The following is a 24,981-nucleotide window of genomic DNA, read 5'->3' as shown; positions in this document are numbered from 1 at the left end:
TCTCTGGGCAGGCATGAGGACCAGCCAGGACAGAAGGAGGGTCTGATCTGAGGACCAGGGAAGGGGAGGACCCCAGGGCAGTGACGGCTCCAGGACAGGCCGGTGGAGCCGGCACGGTCTCAGGGCAGGACCACGTGTGGGGACTGCGGGTCCCAAGTGGGCTGGGCCCGAGCACAGCAGCAAGCCAGGGCAGGGCTGCAGGGCCGGCCAGGCTCTGTGTCCACAGTGGGCAGCACAGGGCTGAGCCCACAGCTCCCCAGGACACAGGGGCCTGACCAGAGCCCAGGGCCTGAGGACCAGCAGCGGGAGCTGGAGAGAGGCAGGTGACCCGAAAGTGGAGGCAGCAAGGGGCCAGAGGAAGATGTGGGTGGCAGGGACAGAAGAGCAAGAGAGCAAAGGCAGGACCTCCGCAGGAGGGGCCCGGATGGACAGAGCTCCTTCGGGGGGTTCTGCACAGGGCACCTCCTCCCACGCCATTCATCTTGTCCAGGCCAGGGATCCAGACCACCAGGGCCTCTGAAGGAGGAAGCTGGGTTCCCCACACCGTAGTGCAAGGGCCCAGCCCCTGCATGTTGTCCAGGCCTGGATTCAAGACCACAGGTCCATGGGGAGCCCCTGTGTCAGATCCTTGGGAAACTGTCTGCAGGGGCCCAGCCTCCCCAGCAGGGGAAGCTCCTGGGAGGACCACAACAGTTACTCAGGCCACCTCCACCGAGGATGCTGCTGTGAGCAGGCCTGGGCCCACGGCTGCTGTGGGAGCCCTGGTGGGGAAAAGGGTGACGTCCAGCCAGACGGACCGCCTGGAGAGGGGCCTGCTGACCGGTTCCCAGTGCACAGAGCTGGAGAGGCTCCCAGAATACAGGACGGCAGGGCATGCCAGTCCATCCGGCGGCCAACAGCCTGACACGTCCCGCAGGAGCTCGGCCTGCACCGAGGGCAGGGGTGAGAGACGAGACCAGAGACCCACAGAGGCCAGCCCAGGCCCCGGGGCCCACCTCGCCTCACAGTACAGACTCTTCCCGTCGTTGCAGAAATGTGCATGGGGCGTCTCTGGGATGGGAGGCGCTGCCCCTAAGACTGGAAGGAAGGACACAGTCTCAGAGCTTGGGAAGCTTCTTCTGCCTAATGTGGGGGCCTGTTCTTTCTCTTTGCTGTCTCTTTATCTCTTTAATGACAATAAAGCATCTTTACTTCACCTAGCTCACTGGCCAGTCTCCGTATGTTGACACACCTTCTCCCTTTGAGGAGTCCACAGCCTGGCTGCCCCACCCCCACTGGCCCCTGGGCTTCCTGCCCCCCCCACCTGCACTTAGGGTCCCTGGTCCCATCCCTACCTGACCCATGGGTGCCTGACTCCCACCTGCTACCCCACCCCTAGGGCTCCACTCCGCTCCCAGGCAGAGGCCAGCCTGAAGCCAGGGGAGCCACAGACAAGCGCCCCGTGCTGGGTGGTCAGCACAGGAGGCTGTAACAAACACCGCGGGCGGCTGGACCACGGGCGGCGCCGCTCACACCCTGGAGCCTGGGACCCCGGATCCAGGAGCACAGGGCCGGCTCCTGCTGAGGCCTGTCTCCATGGGGTGCAGACGCCGTGTCCTCACGGGGCACCCCTCTGTGCCTGTCTCTGTCCTCACCTCCTCTTAGAGGGTCTCCAGTCAGACTGGACGAGGGCCCACCCTGGGACCCCAGTTCACCCTCATCACCTCTTCAGAGACGCCACCTCCAGAAGCAGTGATGCCTTGAGGTCTGGGGGTCAGGACTGCAAGACTTGAATTTGGGGTCACAATTCTGCCCCGAACAGGCGGGTTGATGCCAGAAACCCAGAGCAGGAGGGGACACCAGTGAAGGCGGGCCAGGAGGGGCAGCTGGGGGAGGGGTGTCAAAGGGAGCACCCAGACCTGGTTCAGTGCACAGGACACACTGGTCAGTGAGAAGGACCTCAGAGGGCGCTGGGGACACTGCGCTCAGCCTGGCTGCACAGAGGTGATGGCTGTGCCACAGGAGAAGCAGGAGGGGCCCAGGGCTCCAGAGAGGGACCAGGAAGGGTGGCCGCCCGCATGCAATGAGGCCGCTGTGTCCACCAGCCGGCCTGGGTGCAGGATGCAGTCAGGACTCCATCCTCACAGACACCGGGGACCAAGGAGACTGGACACTCCCTGAGGGCGGAGGAGGATCGTGCTCAGGGACAGCTCCAAGAAGGGGGCCCAGGCCTGGGAGGGTGCTGGCCATGCTGGGCTCTCTCCAGAAGGCATTTTAAGGGAGCTGGGTCATAGAGGGGAGGTGCCTTGTCAGCTGGGACCATGCTAGTGTTTTTCCAAACCTTTCAGGGGTAGGAGAGGACCTGCCGCTGGACAGCCCTGGTCCTTGCCTGCTTTGTCAAGAAAGAATTCAGACAAGGAGGCAAAAGGTAAAACTGAAAAGTATGTTGAAAAAGAAAAGTACATGTGGAAAGACACAAGAGCAAACTAGAGAGAGCCCCATGTCTGGGAAGCTTGGTGGTTAGTCATTAAGTCATGTCCAGCGCTCGGGACCCATGGACTCTAGCCTGCCAGGCTCCTCTGTCCATGGGCTTTCCCAGGCAAGAACACTGGAGTGGGTTGCCATTTCCTTCTCCAGGGGATCCTTCCAAGCCAGGAATCAAGCCCAGGTCTCCTGTATTGTAGGCAGAGTCTTTAAGAATTGAGCTGCAAGGGGTGGCAGTGTTCTGGGTCTTTGTCTTCCTTCGAGCCAGTCATCTTGCTTTGCCCACAGCTGTCCCCAGGCTAATTTGTCTCAGGACCCTCCCCTGGGTGTGCACCCACCCCTCACAAGCTGGATCTCAAAGTGAAGGTTTATGGGAGGAGCAAGACCCATTATGGCCTGGCGTTATTCCCTGACTCTTGACCCACAGGAAACTTTCTGCACATGTGTAGTATTTCACATGTCCCAAAAAGGAAGTAAAGATCCCTTAATTCTTTACTCAAAAACAGTTTTCCCCCCTTTTTTGATTGTTGCCGTGACTATTACCTTAACATGTTTACAAGAGAGAAAGACGGCCTGTTTACCCTCTTTTTACCAATGCTGTAAAGAACAGTATTGCATAGGAACCTGGAATGTTAGGTCCAAGAATCGAGTGGTCAGCAAGGAGACAGCAAGAGTGAACATCAACTTATTAGGAATCAGTGAACGAAAATGGATGGGAATGGGCAAATTTTAAATCAGATGACTATTGTATCTACTACTGTGGGCAAGAATATCTTATACTAAACGGAGTAGCCCTCATACTCAACAAAAGAGTCTGAAATGCAGTACTTGTGTGCAATCTCAAAAAAAAAAAAAAAAAAGGCAGAATGATTTCAGTTCATTTCTAAGGCAAACAATTCAATATCACAGTAATCCAAGTCTATGCCTCAACCATTAATGCCAAAAAGGCTGATGTTGAATGGCTGAAGACCTATAGGACCTTCTAGAACTAACACCCAAAAAAGATGTCCTTTTCGTCATAGGGGACTAGAATGCAAAAGTAGAAAGTCAAGAGATACCTGGAATGACAGGTAAGTTTGTCCTTGGAGCACAAAAAGAAGCAGGGAAAAGAATAACAGAATTTTGCCAAGAGAACAACACACTGGTCAAGCAAACACCCTCTTCCAAGAACACAAGAGATGACTCTAAACATGAACATCACCAGGCGGTCATACCAAAATCTAATTGATTATATTCTTTGCAGCTGAAGACAGAAAAGCTCTATAAAGTCAAAAAAAAAAAAAAAAAACAAGACCTGGAGATGACTGTGGCTCAGATCATGAACTCTTTATTTCAAAATTCAGGCTTAAATTGAAAATAGTAAAGAAAACCACAAGACCATTCAGGTATGACCTAAATCAAAAGCCTTATGATTAAACAGTGGAGGTGACAAATACATTCAAGGGATTAGATCCGGTAGCCTGAGAACGTGAAGAACTATGGATGGAAGTTCATAACACTGTACAGGAGGTGTTGACCAAAACCATCCCAAAGAAAAAGAAATGCAAGAAGGCAAAGTGGTGGTCTGAAGAGGCCTTACAAACAACTGAGAAAAGAAGAGAAGCAAAAGGCAAAGGAGAAAAGGAAAGATACACCCACTGAATGCAGAGTTTCAGAGGGGAGATAGGAAAGCCTTCTTAAGTGAACAGTGCAAAGAAATAGAGGGAAACAATAGAATGGGACAGGCTAGAGATCTCCTCAAGAAAACTGGAGAGATCAAGGGAATATTTAATGCCAAGACGGGCACAATAAAAGACAGAAGTTGTATGGACCTAACAGAAGCACAAGAACTACACAGAAAAGGTCTTTGCTGTTGTTCAGTAGCTCAGTCATGTCCAGCCCTTTGTGACACCATAAACTGCAGCACGCCAGGCTTCCCTGTCCTTCACTATCTCCTGGAGTTTGCTCAGACTCATGTCCACTGAGTAAGTAAGGCCATCCAACCGTCTCATCCTCTGTCGCCCCCTTCTCCTCCTGCCCTCAGTCTTTCCCAGCATCGAGTTCGCTCTTTGCATCAGGTGACCAAAGTATTGGAGCTTCATCATCAGTCATTCCAATGAACATTCAGGGTTGACTTCCTTTAGGATTGATTGATTTGATCTCCTTGCTGGGCAAGGGACTCTTAAGAGTCTTCTCCAGCAACACAATTCAAAAGCATCCATTCTTCAGTGCTAAACCTTCTCTATGGTCCAACTTTCATATCTGTACATGACTACTGGGGAAAAAAGTCTTAATGACCCAGATAACCATGATGGTGTGATCACTCACCTAGAGCCAGACATCCTGGAGAATGAAGTCAAGCAGGCCCTAGGAAGCATCACTATGAACAAAGCTAGTGGAGTTCCAGCTGAGCTACTTCAAATCCTAAAAGATGGCGCCATTAAACTGCTGCACTCAATATGCCGGCAAATTTAGAAAACTCAACAGTGGTCACAGGCCTGGAAAAGGTCAGTTTTCATTCCAATTTCAAAGAAAGGCAATGTCAAAGAATGTTCAATCATACAGTTGCACTCATTTCACAACTAGTTAGGTTATACCTCAAATCCTTCAAGCCAGGCTTCAATAGTAGTGAACAGAGAACTTCCAGATGTACAATCTGGATTTAGAAAAGGCAGAGGAACCAGAGATCAAATTGCCAACATCCGTTGGATCATAGAAAAAGCAAGGGAATTCCAGAAAAACATATACTTCTGCTCCATTGACTATGCTAAAGCCTTTGACTCTGTGGATCACAGCAATCTTTGGAAAATTCTTAAGGAGATGGAAATACCAGACCTCCTTACCTGCCTCCTGAGAAACCTGAATGCAGGTCAAGAGACAACAGGTAGAACTAGACATGAAACAATAGACTGATTCAAAATTGGGAAAGGAGAACATCAAAGCTGTGTATTGTCACCCTGCTTATTTAACTTCTATGCAGAGTACATCATGCAAACTGCTGGGCCGGATGAAGCACGAGCTGGAATAAAGAGAGCCAGGAGATATATCAACTACCTCAGATATGCAGGTGACACCACCCTTATGGCAGAAAATGAAGAGGAACTAAAGAGCCTCTTGATGAGGGTGATAGAGGAGAGTGAAAAAGCTGGCTTCAAATTCAACATTCAAAAAACAACAGTCACGGTATCCGGTCCCATCACTTCATGGCAAATAGATGGGGAAAAAATGGAAACCAAGGCAGATTTTGTTTTGTTTTCTTGGGCTCTGAAATCACTCTGGCCAGTGACCACAGTCATGAAATTAGAAGATGCTTCCTCTTTGGAAGAAAAGCTATGACAAACCTACTTATTGTTCAGTTGCTCAGTCGTGTCTGACTCTGTAACCCCATGGACTACAGCACACCAGACTCCCCTGTCCTTCACTGTCTCCAGGAGTTTGCTCAAACTCATGTCCATTGAGTCGATGATGCCATTCAATCATCTCATCCTCTGTGGCCCCATCTCCTCCTGCCCTCAATCTTTCTCAGCATCACTGTCTTTTCCAATGAGTTAGCTCTTCACATCATTTGCCCAAAGTATTGGAGCTTCAGCATAAGTCCTTCCAATGAATATTTAAGGTTGGTCTCCTTTAGGATTGACTGGTTTGATCCCCTTGCTTCCAAGGGACTCTCAAGAGTTTTCTTCAGCACCACGGTTCAAAAGCATCAATTCTTGGGCACTCAGCCTTCTGTATGATCCAACACTCACATCCATATATGACTACTGGAAAAACTACAGCTTTGATTAGACGGATCTTTGTTGGCAAGGTGGTGTCTCTGTTTTTTAATATGCTGTATGGGCTTGTCATAGCTTTTCTTCCAAGGAGCAAGCATCTTTCATTTTCACGGCTGCGGTCACCATTCACAGTGATTTTGGAGTCCAAGAAAATAAAGTCCGTCACTGTTCCTGTTTTTTCCACATATATTTGTCATGAAGTGATGAGGTCAGATGCCATGATCTTATTTTTTTAAATGTTGACTTTTAAGCCAGGTTTTTCAGTGCTCTATGACCCTCATCAAGAGGCTCTTTAGTTCCTCTTCACATTCTGCCATTAGAGTGGTGCTGTCTACATATTTGAGGTTACTGGTATATCTCCTGGTGATCTGGATTCCAGCTTGAGCTTCATTCAGCCTGCCAGTTTGCCTGATGTACTCTGCATAGACATTAAATAAACAGGGTGACAATATACACCTTTGATGTACTCTTTTCCCCATTTTGAAGCAGTTTGTTGTTCCATGTTTGGTCCTAACTGTTGCTTCTTGGCCAGGATGTGGGTTTCCTGAGAGGCAGGTAGGGTGGTCTGGTATTTCCATATTTTTCAGAATTTTCCAGTTTGTTGTGATCCACACAGTCAAAGGCTTTGGCATAGTCGATAAAGCAGAAGTAGATGTTTTTCTGGAACTCTCTTGCTTTTTCCATGATCCAGCAGATGTTGGCAATTTGATCTCTGGTTTCTCTGCCTTTTCTAAATCCAGCTTGGACATCTGGAAGTTCTCAGTTCATGTATTGTTGAAGCCTGGCTTGGAGAATTTTGAGCATTATTTTACTAGCGTGTGAGATGAGCGCAATTGTGCGGTAGTTTGAGCATTCTTTGGCATTGCCTTTCTTTGGGATTGGAATGAAAACTGACCTTTTCCAGTGCTGTGGCCACTGCTGAGTTTTCCAAATTTGCTGGCATATTGAGTGCAGCACTTTCACAGCATCATCTTTTAGGACTTGAAATAGCAAAACTGGAATTCCATCACCTCCACTAGCTTTGTTCGTAGTGATGCTTTCTAAGGCTCACTTGACTACCATTCCAGGATGTCTGGCTCTAGGTGAGTGATCACAACATCATGGTTATCTGAGTCATGAAGATCTTTTTTGTAGAGTTCTTCTGTGTATTCTTGCCACCTCTCCTTAATATCTTGTGCCTCTGTTAGGTCTATACCATTTCTGTCCTTTATTGAGCCCATCTTTGCATGAAATGTTCCCTTGGTATCTCTGATTTTCTTGAGAAGATCTCTAGTCTTTCCCATTCTGTTGTTTTCTTCTATTTCTTTGCACTGATCACCGAGGCAGGCTTTCTGATCTCTCCTTGCTCTTCTTTGGAACTTGTCATTCAGCTGGGTGTATCTTTCCTTTTCTCCTTTGCCTTTTCCTTCTCTTCTTTTCTCATCTATTTGTAAGGCCTCCTCAGACAACCATTTTGCCTTTTTGCTTTTCTTTTCCTTGGGGATGGTCTTGATCCCTGCCTCCTATACAATGTCATGAACCTCTGTCCATAGTTCTTCAGGCACTCTGTCTATCAGATCTAATCCCCTGAATCTATTTGTCACTTCCACTGTATAATCATCGTAAAGAATTTCCTTTAGATCATACATGAACAGTCTAGTGGTTTTCCCTACTTTCGTCAATTTAAGTCTGAATTTTGCAATAAAGAGTTCCTGATTGGAGCCACAGTCGGTTCCTGGTTTTGTTTCAGCTGACTGTATACAGCTTCTCCATCTTCGGCTCTAAAGAATATAATTAATCGAATTTCAGTATTGACCATCTGATGATGTCCATGTGTATACTTGTAACTTTTGTTTTTAGAAGAGGGTGCTTGCTATGACCAGTGCGTTCTCTTGGGAAAACTGGGTTAGCCTTTGCCCTGCTTCATTTTGTACTTCAAGGCCAACCTTTCCTGTTACTCCAGGTATCTCTTGACTTCCTATTTTGCATTCCAGTCTGCTATGATGAAAAGGACATATTTTTTTGGTGTTAGTTCTAGAGGATCCTATAGGTCTTCGTAGTACCTACAACATCAGCTTCTTCAGCGTTAGTGGTGGGGCATAGACTTGGATTCTGTGATATTGAATGGTTTGCCTTGGGAAGGAACAGAGATCATTCTGTCATTTTTGAGCTTGCACCCAAGTACTGCATCTCAGAGTCTTTTGTTGACCATGAGGCCTGCTCCATTTCTTCTGAGGGATTCTTCCACACAGTAGTGGTTGTAACGTAATGAATTAGATTCACCCATTCTGGTCCGTTTTAGTTCACTAGTTTCTAAAATATTGTTGTCATTATTTCCATCTCCTGTTTGACCACTTCTAATTTACCTTGATTTATGGACCCAATATTTCAGATTCTATGCAGTATTGTTCTTTACAGCAGCAGACTTTACGCCCATCACCAGTCACATCCACAGCTGGGTGTTGTTTTTGCTTTGGCTCAGCCTCTTCATTCTTTCCGGAGCTATTTCTCTGCTCTTCTCCTGTAGCATATTGGGCACCTTCCAACCTGGGGAGTTCATCCTTCAGTGTCAAATCTTTTTGCCTTTTCATATCGTTCATGGGATTCTCAAGGAAATAATGCTGAAGTGGTTTGCCATTCCCCTCTCCAGTGGACCATGTTCTGTCAGAACTCTCCACCATGACCCATCCATCTTGGGTGGCCCTACATGGCATGGCTCATAGTTTCATTGAGTTAGACAAGGCAGTGATCCATGTGATCAGTTTGGCTCATTTTCTGTGATTGTGGTTTTTATTCTGTCTGCCGTCTGATGTATAAGGCTAAGAGGCTTGTGGAAGCTTCTTGATGGGAGGGACTGGCTGTGGGGGAATCTGGGTCTTGTTCTCATGGCCAGGACCATGCTCAGCAAACCTTTAATCCAATTTTCTGTTGATGGCTGGGGCTGTGTTCTCTCCCTGTATTTTGGTGTGAGGCCAAACTATGGTAGGGGTACTGGTTGTAATGGCAACCTCCTTCAAAAGGACTTTTGCCAGCACCCCCCGCGGCTCCCAGGACCTTGGTATTCAGTGCTCTTGACCCTGTAGCAGGCCACTGTTGACCCATGCCTCTGCCAGAGTCTCCTGGACACTCCTGGACACTCAGAGGCAAGTCTGGCTCAGCCTCCTGAGGGGTCACCACTCCTTTCTCCTGGGTCCTGGTGCGCACAAGGTTTGGTCTGTGCCCTACAAGAGTCTGTTTCCCCAGTCCTGAGGGAGTTCTGTAGTCAAATCCCACTGGCTTCCATAATCCAATTCCCTGGGGGTTCTCAGTCCCTTTGCTGGATCCCAAGGTTGGGGAATCTGTTGTGGGCCCTAGAACTTTTGAAACAGTGCAAGAACTTCTTTGATATAATTCTTCTCCAGTTTGTGGGTCGGCTGCTCAGTGGTTTTATGGCGGGGCTAATGGTGACCTCCTCCAAGAGGATTTATGCCACATGCAGAGCCTCCCAGATCTGCTGCACAGTGCTGTCCCCGTCGCAGCCGCTGCTGATCCGTGCCTCTGCAGGAGACAGGCAAACATTCAATGGCAGGTCTGTCTCCGTCTCTCATGGGGTCTCTGGGACCTGGTGCACACAAGGTTTTGTATGAGCCCTCTGAGCGTCTCTGGCAGGTATGGGATTTGGTTGTAAGCACAACTTTGCCCTCCTACTGGCTTTTGGGGGTTTTCCTTTGCCCTTGGATGCAGAGTATCTTTTTTGGTGGGCTCCAACATTCGCCTGTCAACAGTTGTTCAGCAACCAGTTGTAATTTTGAAGTTCTCACAGGAAAGGAGGAGCGCACATCCTTCTAGACTGTCATCTTGAGACCCAGGCCATAGGAAGCTAGTAAGACAGGTGGTCCAGAGACTTCCAATTCAGTTCAGTTCAGTTGCTCAGTCATGTCTAACTCTTTTCGACCCCATGAATCGCAGCACGCCAGGCCTCCCTGTCCATCACCAACTCCCAGAGTTCACTCAAACTCACGTGCATCGAGTCGGTGATGCCATCCACCTATCTCATCCTCTGTCGTCCCCTTCTCCTTCTCCTCCTGCCCCCAATCCCTCCCAGCATCAGGGTCTTTTCCAATGAGTCAACTCTTCGCATGAGGTGGCCAAAGTACTGGAGTTTCAGCTTCAACATCATTCCCTCCAAAGAAATCCCAGGGCTGATCTCCTTCAGAATGGACTGGTTGGATCTCCTTGCAGTCCAAGGGACTCTCAAGAGTCTTCTCCAACACCACAGTTCAAAAGCATCAATTCTTCGGCGCTCAGCCTTCTTCACAGTCCAACTCTCACATCCATACATGACCACTGGAAAAACCATAGCCTTGACTAGACGACCTTTGTTGGCAAAGTAATGTCTCTGCTTTTTAATATGCTGTCTAGGTTGGTCATAACTTTCCTTCCAAGGAGTAAACTTCTTTTAATTTCATGACTGCAATCACCATCTGCAGTGATTTTGGAGCCCAAAAAATAAAGCCTGACACTGTTTCCATTGTTTCCCCATCTATTTGCCATAAAGTGATGGAACCAGATGCCATGATCTTCGTTTTCTGAATATTGAGCTTTAAGCCAACTTTTTCACTCTCCTCTTTCACTTTCATCAAGAGGCTTTTTAGTTCCTCTTCACTTTCTGCCATAAGGGTGGTGTCATCTGCATATCTGAGGTTATTGATATTTCTCCCAGCAATCTTGATTCCAGCTTGTGCTTCTTCCAGCCCAGCATTTCTCATGATGTACTCTGCATAGAAGTTAAGTAAGCAGGGTGACAATATACAGCCTTGATGTACTCCTTTTCCTACTCGGAACCAGTCTGTTTTTCCATGTCCAGTTCTAACTGTTGCTTCCTGCCCTGAATATAGGTTTCTCAAGAGGCAGGTAATGTGGTCTGGTATTTCCATCTCTTTCAGAATTTTCCACAGTCTATTGTGATCCACACAGTCAAAGGCTTTGGCATAGTCAATAAAGCCAAAATAGATGTTTTTTCTGGAACTCTCTTGCTTTTTCAATGATCCAGCAGATGTTGGCAATTTGATCTCTGGTTTCTCTGCCTTTTCGAAAACCAGCTTGAACATCTAGAAGTTCACGGTTCACATATAGTTACTGTTAATAAGGTCCAGTCCAGTAACAATACATTGAGTGGCCTATCAGTGAAATATTTTCCAGAACCAGGAATGAGCATTCCTAGCACAGTGGGATGAAATGGCCATGAAATGCCCCCCAAACCTTGGTCAAATTCATGACCATGAAGGGACCCTGCCAACTGGAAACTGGCACTTGCCAACTATCTCTACAGGATTAATTCATGAACCACTATAGCTGCTGACCTTAAATACCCTCTGAAACGAGTTCAGGTGTCTATGAACCCATGCCAACGTGAAGAAGCTACAGGAGGCAGAACTTCACCCTTCATCTTCCAAATAAACATTTCTTGGGGTTCTCATCTCTCAGAGGGATTTGAGGTAGTAGAAAGAAGAGCCCCAAGGCTGAGCAGGTGGAGTTTGCCAAGCACAAAGTGATTCCCTGACACTCCAAAGACAAAGCTAGTGGCAGGAGCTGAGCTCAGCTGGGATAGAGACAAGAGGACCCCATCTATCAGACAGGGAAGCCTCCCCAACTGTATTTGTGCAGTAAGACTCCTTGAGGGTCATAAAGGGAGGGCGCCACCCCATAATAAATGTTATCAAACCTCCTGTTACCCATGCACTGAAATCTTTCTTGGTAAAAAGATCCACACGCATAAGGGCAGGGCCCAAGGACAGGTCAAATGTGGGGAAAGAGGTGAGATAATCAGCCAGAAGAGAACAAAACCCAGAAGAACTGCCCTATAGACATGAGTCAACACACACGAGTCAACACAGACATGAGTCAACATACACGTGATTCAACACACATGTGTGTATACATACACGAGTCAACATACATGTGAGTTTACATACACATGAGTCTACATACACAGGAGTCAACATGCACATGAGTTAGCAACCTCTTCACTGCACTCCTCCCCGTTAGGGAGGATGCCCACACCCTTTCTTTCCAGGCTGGTATCTCTGCCTTGCTCTGTCTTGAATAAATGAACCTCTTCTCTGTGTGCTTTCCACATGTTGTGCTGTGTCTTTAATCATAAACTTCACACCTGTATTTACAGTGTTTGCCTCCTTGGAACATTCGTGTTTTCAAATGAGGCAAGAGCCAGGCGATCCTTCCTTCTAGTCTCCAGCCTCTGGTGCTCTAGCTGCTAGGACTCCGGGATTTCATCCAGGCTATGCAGGTCCAATCGGAGAAGGCAATGGCACGCCACTCCAGTACTCTTGCCTGGAAAGTCCCATGGACAGAGGAGCCTGGAAGGCCGCAGTCCATGGGGTCGCTAAGAGTCGGACACGACTGAGTGACTTCACTTTCACTTTTCATTTTCATGCATTGGAGAAGGAAATGGTTACCCACTCCAGTGTTCTTGCCTGGAGAATCCCAGGGATGGGGGAGCCTGGTGGGCTACCGTCTCTGGGGTCGCACAGAGTCAGACACAACTGAAGCGACTTAGCAGCAGCATGCAGGTCCAATACAAGGGCAGGGAACTAAACTCCTGCTTCAGGACTGCTCCCTGTTGTCTCTCTAAGGAAAAGACCTCCACCCACATCACTTCTGGGGTGGGGCTATAGTGTCTCCCAATCCCAGGCCTACTGCTCTATCTATGGGACAGCCAGAGTGCACATGGGGTCTAGGGTGCCCTACAGCATTTCAAGACACTAGAAGCAGGGGGCCCCTGTCATCCACACACGGGGAGGTCACTGTGCCCCAACCAGCCGTGGAGGGGCTGCACCATGTCTCTCAGCTGGACCGTCACTTTGGGCCCCAGTGACCACCATAACTGCCAACGGCAACAGCTATGGCCAGGAGAACAGCTGCCCTCTGACCGTAGATGCTGTTCCGGCCTCTGTCAGATATCAGGGCCATAGAAGAAGGCAGGGGGAGGAGGTGGGAAGAGTCAGGACCCAGACGAAACAGTGGTCTAGAGGGAAGCCCATCCGGGCTGGAGGACCAGACACGGCCCGAGGCTGGGCCGCACACTGGGAATGACACGCTCTCCAGGGTTGCAGAGGAACCCACCAGGGCTGGGAGGCCCAGAGGGCAGAAGCAAGGGCCCAGACCCTGGGCTGTGGTTCAACCAGGCATAATCCCAGCGGAAGGTGGAAAGCCGTGACGGCTGGGGTTCCCACTCCTCCCTTGGGTCCCAGGGCACTGCTCAAACCACCCCACTCACCCACAAGACGCAACTCAGCTGCATCTGGACTCCCCCAGGCCTTCTGAGGCAGAAACCACCCAGAAGAAAAGGGAACTTCAGGAAGCAAGTTGTGCCACCAGGTTTCAATCCACTTCTTGGTGTTTGGAGACTTGTGGGCAGGGAGTTCACACATCAGGGGACTGGTGACCAAGTGCTAGGGAGCAGGGCTGCAGACACAGCGCACAGATCCCAGGAGCCACATGTGTCTGGGGCCAGAGCAGGGAAGGGGCCCAGAGCCCCAAGCTGCAGGGGAGCCCCCTCCACAGCCCCCACTATGGGTGAGTGGGGACCCCGAGGATGAGCACACAGGGACAGGAATGAGAGCCCTGGAGGGAGACCGGCCTCAGGATCCCCAGAGAGGCTGGAGCAGCCAAGCGGGCCGGGGGAGGCAGCTGCCCCCGGTCACGGTGCCGGACGAGAGTGGGGACGGAACCCGGGAAGGGCGCACAGCACCGAGAGTGCTGCTGCCCAGGGCTGGGGAGCTCGGGGGGCTGTGGGCCGTCGAGGAGCAGGACAGGCTGGAGACGGGAGGGGAGGGCTGTGCATGACCAGGGGCTCTGGAGGCCCGGGCTGGGCAGGCATGAGGACCAGCCAGGACAGAAGGAGGGTCTGATGTGAGGAGCAGGGAAGGGAGAGGACCCCAGGGCAGTGACGGCTCCTGGACAGGCCGGTGGAGCCGGCACAGGTCTCAGGGCAGGGCCACGTGCAGGGACTGTGGGTCCCGACTGGGCTGGAGCCGAGTGCAGAGGCAGAGCCGAGGGGCAGGGCTGCAGGGCCGGACAGGCTCCATGTCCACAGCGGGCAGCACAGGGCTGAGCCCGCAGCTCCCCAGAACACAGGGGACTGACCAGAGCCCAGGGCCTGAGGACCAGCAGCGGGAGCTGGAGAGAGGGCACGTGACCCGAAAAGTGGAGGCAGCAAGGAGCCACAGGAGGGCATAGGTGGAGGGACAGAGAAGAGTGGAGAGAAAGGGCCAGGACCTCCGCCAGGAGGGGCCCGGGTGGACAGAGCTCCTCCAGGGGAGAGCAGCCCGTAGGCCACGTGGACACCTGGCAAGTCCAGGGACGAGAGCTGAGCCTAGGAAATAAAGGGGTGAGGAGTGGAGCTGGGCAGGGGTGAGGGTTCCTGGAGGGGCCAGAGAGGCAGGGGAGCCTGAGGTGGCAGCCCAAGGGACAGGGTGCAGCGAGGCTGCAGGTGAGCAGGGGCTGGGAGGGCAGGGGGGCCCCTGGAGATATGGGGAAGCAGGTACAGCTTGTTGGTGAGCAGGGGGCTGGGAGGACAGGGGGAGCCCTTGGTGCTTTGGGGGAACAGGTGCAGGTCATGAGGGTGAGCAGGGGCTGGGAGGACAGGGAGTGTCCCTGGTGTTTGGGGTAGAAGGCACAGCTTATGGGTGAGCAGGGCCTGGGAGGACAGGGGGAGCCCCTGTTGCTTTGGGGGAGCAGGTACAGCTTGTGAGGGTGAGCTGGGTCTGGGAAGACAGGGGGAGCCCCTGGTGTTTGGGAGAGCAGGTACAGCCTGTTCGGGTGAGCAGGGGCTGGGAGGACAAGGGGTGTCCCTGGTGTTTGGGGGAGCAGGTACAGCTTGAGAGGGTTAGCAGGGGGCTGGGAGGGCAGGGGGTACCTCAAGAGCTTTAGGGGAGCAGGTACAGGTTATGAGGGTGAGCAGGGGCTGGGAGGACAGTGGGAGCCCCTGGTGTTTGGGGGAGCAGGTACAGCCTGTTCGGGTGAGCAGGGGCTGGGAGGACAAGGGGTGTCCCTGGTGTTTGGGGGAGCAGGTACAGCTTGAGAGGGTTAGCAGGGGGCTGGGAGGGCAGGGTGTACCTCAAGAGCTTTAGGGGAGCAGGTACAGGTTATGAGGGTGAGCAGGGGCTGGGAGGACAGTGGGAGCCCCTGGTGTTTGGGAGAGCAGGTACAGCCTGTGAGGGTGAGCAGGGGCTGGGAGGACAGGGGGTGTCCGTGGTGTTTGGGGGAGCAGGTACAGCCTGTGAGGGTGAGCTGGGTCTGGGAAGACAGGGGGAGCCCCTGGTGTTTGGGAGAGCAGGTACAGCCTGTTCGGGTGAGCAGGGGCTGGGAGGACAAGGGGTGTCCCTGGTGTTTGGGGGAGCAGGTACAGCTTGAGAGGGTTAGCAGGGGGCTGGGAGGGCAGCGGGTACCTCAAGAGCTTTAGGGGAGCAGGTACAGGTTATGAGGGTGAGCAGGGGCTGGGAGGACAGTGGGAGCCCCTGGTGTTTGAGGGAGCAGGTACAGCCTGTGAGGGTGAGCAGGGGCTGGGAGGACAGGGGGTGTCCGTGGTGTTTGGGGAAGCAGGTACAGCCTGTGAGGGTGAGCAGGGGCTGGGAGGACAGGGGGAGCCCTGGTGAGTTGGGGGAGCAGGTACAGCTTATGGGTGAGCAGGCTTTGGAAGACTTGGTGTGCCCCTGGTGTTTGGGGGAGCAGGTACAGCTTGTTAGGGTGAGCAGGGGGCTGGGAGGGCAAGGGGTACCTCAAGAGCTTTAGGGGAGCACATAGAGCTCTGAGGGTGAGCAGGGGGCTGAAAGGACAAGGGGTAACCCCAAAGTTTTGGGGGAGCAGGTATGGCTTGTGAGGGTGAAAGCTGCAGGGAGGGCAGGGGACTCTCTGGGGTGTCTCAGGGGACAAGGTGGAGATTGCACAGGTGAACCGGGCTCTGGGAACGAGCAGCTGGCCAGCTAGTGCTGAGGTCGGAGGCAGAGGGTCTGAGCTAAAGGGCGCCCTTTTGGTGGAGGGTCGGGGACAGCAAGGCCACGTGCAGAGGAAAATGAAGGATGCTCTGGCCTGAAGTGGGAGGCCTTCCCGATGAGAGCAGGCGGCCTCCATTCATAGGCCCGGGGTTCCCATCGTGTTGCAGCCATCTCTGGGGACTCAGGATGGATGGGGGTCGGCCAAGGCAAGGGGCAGCTGCCAGGACAGAGGACAAGGCTGGAGTACATGAGGCTGTTCCTCGAGGTCTCAGACGGGCAGGGCCCGGGGGGCTGACCAGGCTCTTCCTCGAGGTCTCAGATGAGGCTGCAGGCCCACGGAGCTGAGCAGGGTCTGGGGAAAGCCCGGTTAGACGAGCTGCGGCCCGTGGAGCCGCCCGGTGCTGGAGGTGCAGGCAGGGCCCAAGCAAGGCCCCCACGGTGCTGAGTGCAGGGTGCGCCCAGGAAGGTCAGGGCCTAGACGGTCTGGTGAGGAGGAGCCGGGCGGCCAGGAGCGTGGAGCAGGGGCCGAGGGCCAATCAGGGGAACCAGGTGAGGGACGGGGCCAGAGACACACCTTTGGGAGCCTGGTTGAACCAGGGTTGGAAGGGGACAATCAAGGAGGAGACCTCAGGGACAGGGTCCAGGACCGGGGCAGGATGTGAGCCCAGAGCACCTGTGCGCAGAGCTGGCCCGGAAGTCACGGGCCTGCAGGGCTGAGGCCAGGCCGGACGGGGGCCGGGGTCAGAGCAGGGCGAGGGGGACAGGCTCCTCCAGGCTGAGGGAACAGGGGCCAAAGGAAGGGCCAGGCGCCCACAGGAGGGAAGGGGCCCTGGGCTCTGATCCAGGAGGCCACACTCACCGACCCAAGCTGTGTCCAGACACCCCAACTGCAGTACAGAGAGCCGGGTGGCCACCATGCCGGCCGGTCATCAGACCCTGGAAGCAGGTGGTGGCTGGGCTCGGAAGTGCCCCAGGCCTGGGCTCCTGAGGTCCTGCTGGACCCAGCATTCACCCAGCCTCCTCTCTCACAGCCTCCACCACAGCCCCGAAAGTCTACCCTCTGGCATCCAGCTGCGGAGACACATCCAGCTCCACCGTGACCCTGGGCTGCCTGGTCTCCAGCTACATGCCCGAGCCGGTGACCGTGACCTGGAACTCGGGTGCCCTGAAGAGTGGCGTGCACACCTTCCCGGCCGTCCGGCAGTCCTCTGGGCTGTACTCTCTCAGCAGCATGGTGACCGTGCCCGCCAGCACCTCAGAAACCCAGACCTTCACCTGCAACGTAGCCCACCCGGCCAGCAGCACCAAGGTGGACAAGGCTGTCACTGCAAGGCGTCCAGTCCCGACGACGCCAAAGACAACTATCCCTCCTGGAAAACCCACAACCCCAAGTATGTGAATCCCACACTCCTGCCTGCAGGGGCCTCAGCCCAGGGGTGCTGTGAACCAGGCCCAGCGTGTCAGGGGAGGCCCTGTCTGTCTCTCTCTCCTGAAGGTCTCACAGGCTTGGGGAGGGGTGTTGGACTTTCCACGATGTCCAGGCTGCTGCAGGCTGGATGACGCCTCGGCCCCTGGCCCCACAGAGGCGGGCGCTCGGCTCGGACTACCAAAACCTGTCCCTGCCCTAAGCCCAGACCACAGCTTCCTGCCCCTGGTAACCCCCGGTCTGCTCTCTCTGCAGAGTCTGAAGTTGAAAAGACACCCTGCCAGTGTTCCAAATGCCCAGGTAAGTCAGCTGGCTTCATCCTCTGTCCGACACTGGCGGACAGCACTCAGGGCAGCCGGGTGGAGGACGCGGGTCCAAAGGAGGTTTCCCAGGTGCAGAACCCCCACCATGCTTTCTCACCAACCACAGAACCTCTGGGAGGACTGTCTGTCTTCATCTTCCCACCGAAACCCAAGGACACCCTCACAATCTCGGGAACGCCCGAGGTCACGTGTGTGGTGGTGGACGTGGGCCAGGATGACCCCGAGGTGCAGTTCTCCTGGTTCGTGGACGACGTGGAGGTGCACACGGCCAGGACGAAGCCGAGAGAGGAGCAGTTCAACAGCACCTACCGCGTGGTCAGCGCCCTGCGCATCCAGCACCAGGACTGGCTGCAGGGAAAGGAGTTCAAGTGCAAGGTCAACAACAAAGGCCTCCCGGCCCCCATCGTGAGGACCATCTCCAGGACCAAAGGTGGGCCAGGTGGACGGGACCGGGAGGGTCCCGTGGGCCAATCAGAGTGACCGCTGTGCTAACAGCCTTCCTGTCCCCACAGGGCAGGCCCGGGAGCCGCAGGTGTATGTCCTGGCCCCACCCCGGGAAGAGCTCAGCAAAAGCACGCTCAGCCTCACCTGCCTGATCACCGGTTTCTACCCAGAAGAGATAGACGTGGAGTGGCAGAGAAATGGGCAGCCTGAGTCGGAGGACAAGTACCACACGACCGCACCCCAGCTGGATGCTGACGGCTCCTACTTCCTGTACAGCAGGCTCAGGGTGAACAAGAGCAGCTGGCAGGAAGGAGACCACTACACGTGTGCAGTGATGCATGAAGCTTTACGGAATCACTACAAAGAGAAGTCCATCTCGAGGTCTCCGGGTAAATGAGCCTCACGCCGCTGATCTAGTGAACGTTCCCTCATCCACCCACCCCTCCCCCCAACCCCGGGCTCTAGGTCCAGCCAGGACGCCCTATCCCCTCCCTGTGTGCATTCCTCCTGGGCCGCCGTGAATAAAGCACCCAGGCCGCCCTGGGACCCTGCAACGCTGTGCTGGTTCTTTCCGAGGCAGAGCCCTGGTGACCACCAGGCCTGTGGGGGTGGGCTGAGCCGACTCTGGGCCACTTTGTTCAGCATCTGTGGGGAAGCTGACCCCACTCCAGGCCAGACACACAGTGAGTGGGTCCAGCAGGCCACCTGGGGGCTGCCCGAGGCCACGGAGGGGCTTGGCCAGAGGCACAGCTCCACGGTCCCCTCCAGCCACCACCTGCTGGGCCGGCCTCTGGACAGGAACGGGGGAAGCCCCCGAGACCCTCAGGGATTGAGGCCCAATGCTTCCCGCCTCTGCTCCAGCCCACGCTGTGGGGCAGGGCCACATCCTTGTCCCCAGGCCCCTGTCCCTGGGTGTCCAGAGTCCTTGTGTCCACTCTGGGCCTGCCTGGAGCCACGCGTGGCCGGGGGGTGGCCCTGCTCCACCCTCAGGCTCCCAAGGTCAGGCCTCACCCTCCCTCGGCCAGGAGGCTCTGCCAGGCTCTCCCTGCCCAGGGCCAGGCCTGTGCGCCCGTGGGGAGGTCATCCCTGTGCCTGAAAGGGGCCCAGGCCAGGAGCCCTGAATGTCCAGGGCAGGGACCTAGCTGCTCCCTGCAGACACGGAGCCCAGAGCCACAGACAACAAGCCCCAGCCCCGCACGCACACGAGACAGCCCACACCAAGCCTCCTCCACACGGACTCAGGTGTGCATCCGCACATGAGCACACTTCACCCCATCACACCCACACGCCTGCACACACTCAGGTCTCGCACTCGGGGACCCATGGGGTGACCCCACGGGCCCAGACCAGAGCTGGGTCTTGTAAGCCCTCCCAGTGGACACCAGCTGGGCCCCACCCTCCAGCGCCATGGGCGGCTCAGTGGCCCTTTCCCACACTGACCACACTGACCAGGTCAGACATCCTGTTCCTTGCCTCCCCTGGGGCACCCACGCCCCTCCCTAGCAGGCTGAGATCCCCCCTCAGCCCCTCGTCCTGGCAGCCTCACCCCTCGGGCACAGCACCCCTCAGGCCCGGTGCTGTCAGCCCTCCCTCCCCGGGGGCAGGGCCCAGGAACGTGCGCTCTGCTGACCCTCCCTGCTCCAGGCCTGGCCCCCAGGGCAGAGGAGGCCAGGAACTGAGCCTCTGTCCTGTGGGGAGGTAGGGTCAGGGCCCCAGCTCAGGGCACAGCTCAGGATGGGAGCAGGACCCCACAGGCCAGGCCCAGATAGCAGCCAGGGCTGGAGGGGTTGGGTCTGGGGCTGGGCCCCAGAGACTGACCTCAGGTGACCCCTGCCTGGCCCATGGGGAGATCACGCCACCTTCACCCCACCCAGAGGGAGCCCTGCCCTACCCCAGTGACCCTGCCCAGCCCTCCGTGGGCAGACACAGCACTGACCACCCCTCCCTGTGCAGACCTGCTGCTGGAGGAGGAGATCTGTGCGGACGACCTGGATGGGGAGCTGGACGGGCTCTGGACGACTATCTCCATCTTCATCACACTCTTCCTGCTCAGCGTCTGCTACAGCGCCACCGTGACCCTCTTCAAGGTGGGAGGCCACCCTGCTGGCTCTCGGGCCCCCTCTGTCCCCAGAATCCCAGCAGAGTCCCTCAGTGTCCTTCACTGCCCTTCACTGTCCACTCACTCTCTACTCACAGCCCTGGGGGAGGCCCACGTGGGGTCCAGTCTCTGCTCACCCTGTCCCCCCACAGGTGAAATGGATCTTCTCCTCGGCGGTGGAGCTGAAGAGGACGATCGTCCCCGACTACAGAAACATGCTCGGGCAGGGCGCCTAGAGCTCCTGTGGGTGGAGTCCAGGGTCGCCCAGACCCAACTGGACCGCGTCCATCATCTTGTGCTGCTCAGCCTGCGCCAGGCCTGCTCCTTCGCGCTCTGACCTAGCCAACCTCTAACCTCTCACCCAGCCTCACCCACATCTGCACTCTGACCTTGTGGCCATGGCAACCTGCCCCACCCCCCAAGACCCGAGTGGAAAACAGGTGGTGACCCCACTGAGCTGATGGACGCTGAAGGCCTCTGGGAAGCCTGTAAGACACCAATGGGCTGCAAGTCCTGGACCAGGAACACACAGGTCAGAGTTCAGTTCTGCCTGGAGGAGCAGGAGGCTGGGTCCAGGGCGGTGTGCACAGGGCACCCGCATGTTGTCCAGGCCTGGATTCAGACCACAGGTCCATGGGGGAGGCCCCTGTGTCAGATCCTTGGGAACAGCTGTCTGCAGGGGCCCAGCCTCCCAGCAGGGAAGCTCCTGGGAGGACCACTAACAGTTACTCAGGCCACCTCCACCGAGGATGCTGCTGTGAGCAGGCCTGGGCCCACGGCTGCTGTGGGAGCCCTGGTGGGGGAAAGGGTGACGTCCAGCCAGACGGACTGCCTGGAGAGGGGCCTGCTGACCGGTTCCCAGTGCACAGAGCTGGAGAGGCTCCCAGAATACAGAACGGCAGGGCAGCCAGTCCATCCGGCGGCCAACAGCCTGACACGTCCCGCAGGAGCTCGGCCTGCACCAAGGGCAGGGGTGAGAGGCGAGACCAGAGACCCACAGAGGCCCAGCCCCAGGCCCCGGGGCCCCACCTCGCCTCACAGTACAGACTCTCCCGTCGTTGCAGAAACGTGCATGGGCGTCTCTGGATGGGAGGCGCTGCCCCTAAGACTGGAAGGAAGGACCACAGTCTCAGAGCTTGGGAAGCTTCTTCTGTATAACGTGGGGGCCTGTTCTTTCTCTTTGCTGTCTCTTTATCTCTTTAATGACAATAAAGCATCTTTACTTCACCTAGCTCACTGGCCAGTCTCCGTATGTTGACACACCTTCTCCCTTTGAGGAGTCCACAGCCAGGCTGCCCCACTCCCACTGGCCCCTGGGCTTCCTGCCCCCATTCATCTGCACTTAGGGTCCCTGGTCCCATCCCTACCTGACCCATGGGTGCCTGACTCCCACCTGCTACCCACCCCTAGGGCTCCACTCCGCCTCCCAGGCAGAGGCCAGCCTGAAGCCAGGGGAGCCGCAGACAAGCGCCCCGTGCTGGGTGGTCAGCACAGGAGGCTGTAACAAACACCGCGGGCGGCTGGACCACGGGCGGCGCCGCTCACCCCTGGAGCCTGGGACCCCGGATCCAGGAGCACAGGGCCGGCTCCTGCTGAGGCCTGTCTCCATGGGGTGTAGACGCCGTGTCCTCACGGGGGCACCCCTCTGTGCCTGTCTCTGTCCTCACCTCCTCTTAGAGGGTCTCCAGTCAGACTGGACGAGGGCCCACCCTGGGACCCCAGTTCACCCTCATCACCTCTTCAGAGACGCCACCTCCAGAAGCAGTGATGCTTGAGGTCTGGGGGTCAGGGCTGCAAGACTTGAATTTGGGGTCACAATTCTGCCCCGAACAGGCGGGTTGATGCCAGAAACCCAGAGCAGGAGGGGACACCAGTGAAGGCGGGCCAGGAGGGGCAGCTGGGGGAGGGGTGTCAAACCCCTGACCTGGTTCAGTGCTCAGGACACAGTCAGTGGGAAGGACCTCAGAGGGCGCTGGGGACACCGTGCTCAGCCTGGCTGCACAGAGGTGATGGCTGTGCCACAGGAAAAGCAGGAGGGGCCCAGGGCTCCAGAGAGGGGCCAGGAAGGGTGGCCGCCCGCATGAGATGAGGCCGCTGTGTCCGTCAGCCGGCCTGGGTGCAGGATGTAGTCAGGACTCCATCCTCACAGACACCAGGGACCAAGGAGACTGGACACTCCCCGAGGGAGGAGGAGGATCGTGCTCAGGGACAGTTCCAAGTGGGGGCCCAGGCCTGGGAGGGTGCTGGCCGTGCTGGGCTCTCTTCGGAGGGCATTTTCGGGGAGTTGGGTCATCATGGGGGCATGCCAGTGTTTGCCCAAGCCTTTCGGGGGAAAGGGAGGTCCTGCTGCTGGACAGCCCAGGCCTGGGCCCAGCAACACCAGCTCCAGACAGAGAGCTGCCATCATGTCAGCATGACCGCATCACCCCAAGGCCCTCGGAGGTGCTGATCCAGGCTCCTGTGGGTAGAGGGACAGACAGAGGACTTCACACATCACTCAGAGGACCAGACGTAAGACTGGGTACTGGGAGGGGGCCAGCAGGATGGCCATGGGGTGGACACCATGGTCCAGGAAGCCATCTGGCCCTGGGGGACCCAACCAGGCAGGGTGAGCCTGGGGTTCCCTCTGTCTGCTGGTTCTTGGGGTTGCCCACACTCTGCTTTTCCCACACACTAGCCATCTAACCAAGATGCTGACCATCCAATCGGCCGTCCAGCCTGCCCAGCCCTGGGTCCTGCCCCTCAAGTCCATCTCCCAGACCAACAAATGACCTCTAGCTGGCCTGTTGTAGCCATGAATTCTGGGAAACAAACTCACTCAGAAGGACACAAACCCGCCTCCCCAAGTTCACTGAAACTAGTCTGAACAAAGGAAAAAGAAAGACACAATCAAAGTTAACCCGTGATTCGCATGCCTTTAGCCTAGGTAGTTAACAGTGGATAATTATCAATAGGCCTGTGGTCATACCCCAATAAGCATAATAGAATGTATGATTCTATTCAGTTATACAGATAATTAGGGTATTCTTTTAGGCCATGGAGAGTCTAGGTACGAGCCCTGGGGCTCTTCCTTCCGGGGGCCTGGTATTCCAGTTGGTATGTCGTTTCCATTGATACTGGGCACAGAGCTCAGAGTCCACAGTCCAGCTCAAGGTGGAGCCTGCTTTCAAGACGGAGCCTGTTCTGTTTCCTCCTTCAGGCCCAGCCCTCAGGAAGGCCAGGGTGGTCAAAGGGAGGGCTCTCCACAGGCCTTTTAACTGCACACAGCTCCAGCCTGGCCATATTCAGTTCCTAGGAGCACCTCTCTGTTCTTGCTTACACGTTATTCAACATGGGAGGAACCTCTTCTGTACCAGAAGAAACACTTCTGGGAGGTGTCCATAAGCCATACTGTGAGAAGCCTGCACACCACAATCAGAAAAGACTTGCTCAGCAGTGAAGACCCAGCTCAGCCAAAAATAAATACATAAATAAATAGTTTTTAAAAGAGGACTTGAAGCTTTTTAATTTAGATGGTGTAAGAAACTTTCAGGCGAGTGTAATCTCCCTGGTTCTGTCTCATCTCAACAAAATTCTGAAGCGACAGACACTAAAGCCATGGGTTCATCACAGCTCTCGGACAGACCGTGTTACAGCTCCGTGTTACAGCTCAGTTTTATTTAGAAAATAGCAGGAAAATACATCCTCGAGGCGTGAGGGCATGCCAACCCAAAGACGCGAAGAGAAGAAAGAGCCCCGGTCCTTTGGCTCCTCCTTTTACATGTTTTCCTCCCCCTGGGCCTGCCCTATGGAAACTGGCCCAGCCAGGAGTGCTGTGTTCTACCTGAGGTCCTGACTCTGGTCCTTGGACCTCCCTTTGTTCTATTTTCGTGGCTTTTCCATTCCCTGTCTTTTCAGTTCCATTCAGTTCAGTCGCTCAGTCGTGTCCGACCCTTTGCGACTCCATGAAGTGCAGTCATTTTGGACTCCTGTTTCTTATTCTAACTACCTAACAAAATGAAACATGTAGGCTATATGTAACACCATCTGGCCTCTATGTCAGTTGGGGGACAGAGAGAAATGGCCCAAAAGTGGGTCTCGAAGTTATAGTACTGTCTTGCAACTGGATCTATATTGCCACAGTTGGGAAAATGGACTGAGGTTCCCTAGGATCAGGCCATCTTGTCTCTTTACCAGAATCCTGCACTATGCAGCTCCCTTAATCAGAGGCCTCGGAAATCAGAGAACCCTCCTAGCATCCTAGATGATCATCATTTAACCTCAGACGACCCTCAAAAAGGAAAAAGGGACGCCAAGTCTCACCCACTCTACACCCCTAATTCTGCATCCTTCACTGAGCAACTGTTACCAAGTCCAGACTTGATGTTCCCACTGCACAAGCCAATGAATCCGAGAATGACTTCATTCGGAAAGCTGGCATACCAAGAAGATGTCAGGCTAATGTCTCAAAATAATCACCTCATAGGGGTGTTGATGCCTGGTTCTTTCACAGAACAAGGGT

General features: G+C 54.7%; 1 gene segment (V, D, J or C); it reads left to right on the top strand.

Moving 5' to 3' along the window:
* The first annotated feature begins 17,204 nt into the window (after positions 1–17,204).
* Positions 17,205–21,711, top strand: LOC113879535. The segment is given in 6 exon segments: positions 17,205–17,580; positions 17,871–17,915; positions 18,045–18,368; positions 18,451–18,771; positions 20,336–20,469; positions 20,633–21,711. Coding segments are annotated over 6 exon segments (1,173 nt in total).
* Positions 21,712–24,981: the final 3,270 nt, after the last annotated feature.

The sequence above is a fragment of the Bos indicus x Bos taurus genome, chromosome 21, assembly GCF_003369695.1.
Source record: "Bos indicus x Bos taurus breed Angus x Brahman F1 hybrid chromosome 21, Bos_hybrid_MaternalHap_v2.0, whole genome shotgun sequence".
NCBI lineage: Eukaryota > Metazoa > Chordata > Mammalia > Artiodactyla > Bovidae > Bos > Bos indicus x Bos taurus.
Note: the sequence above shows the minus strand (reverse complement) of the source record. Positions and strands in the feature narration are given on the sequence as shown.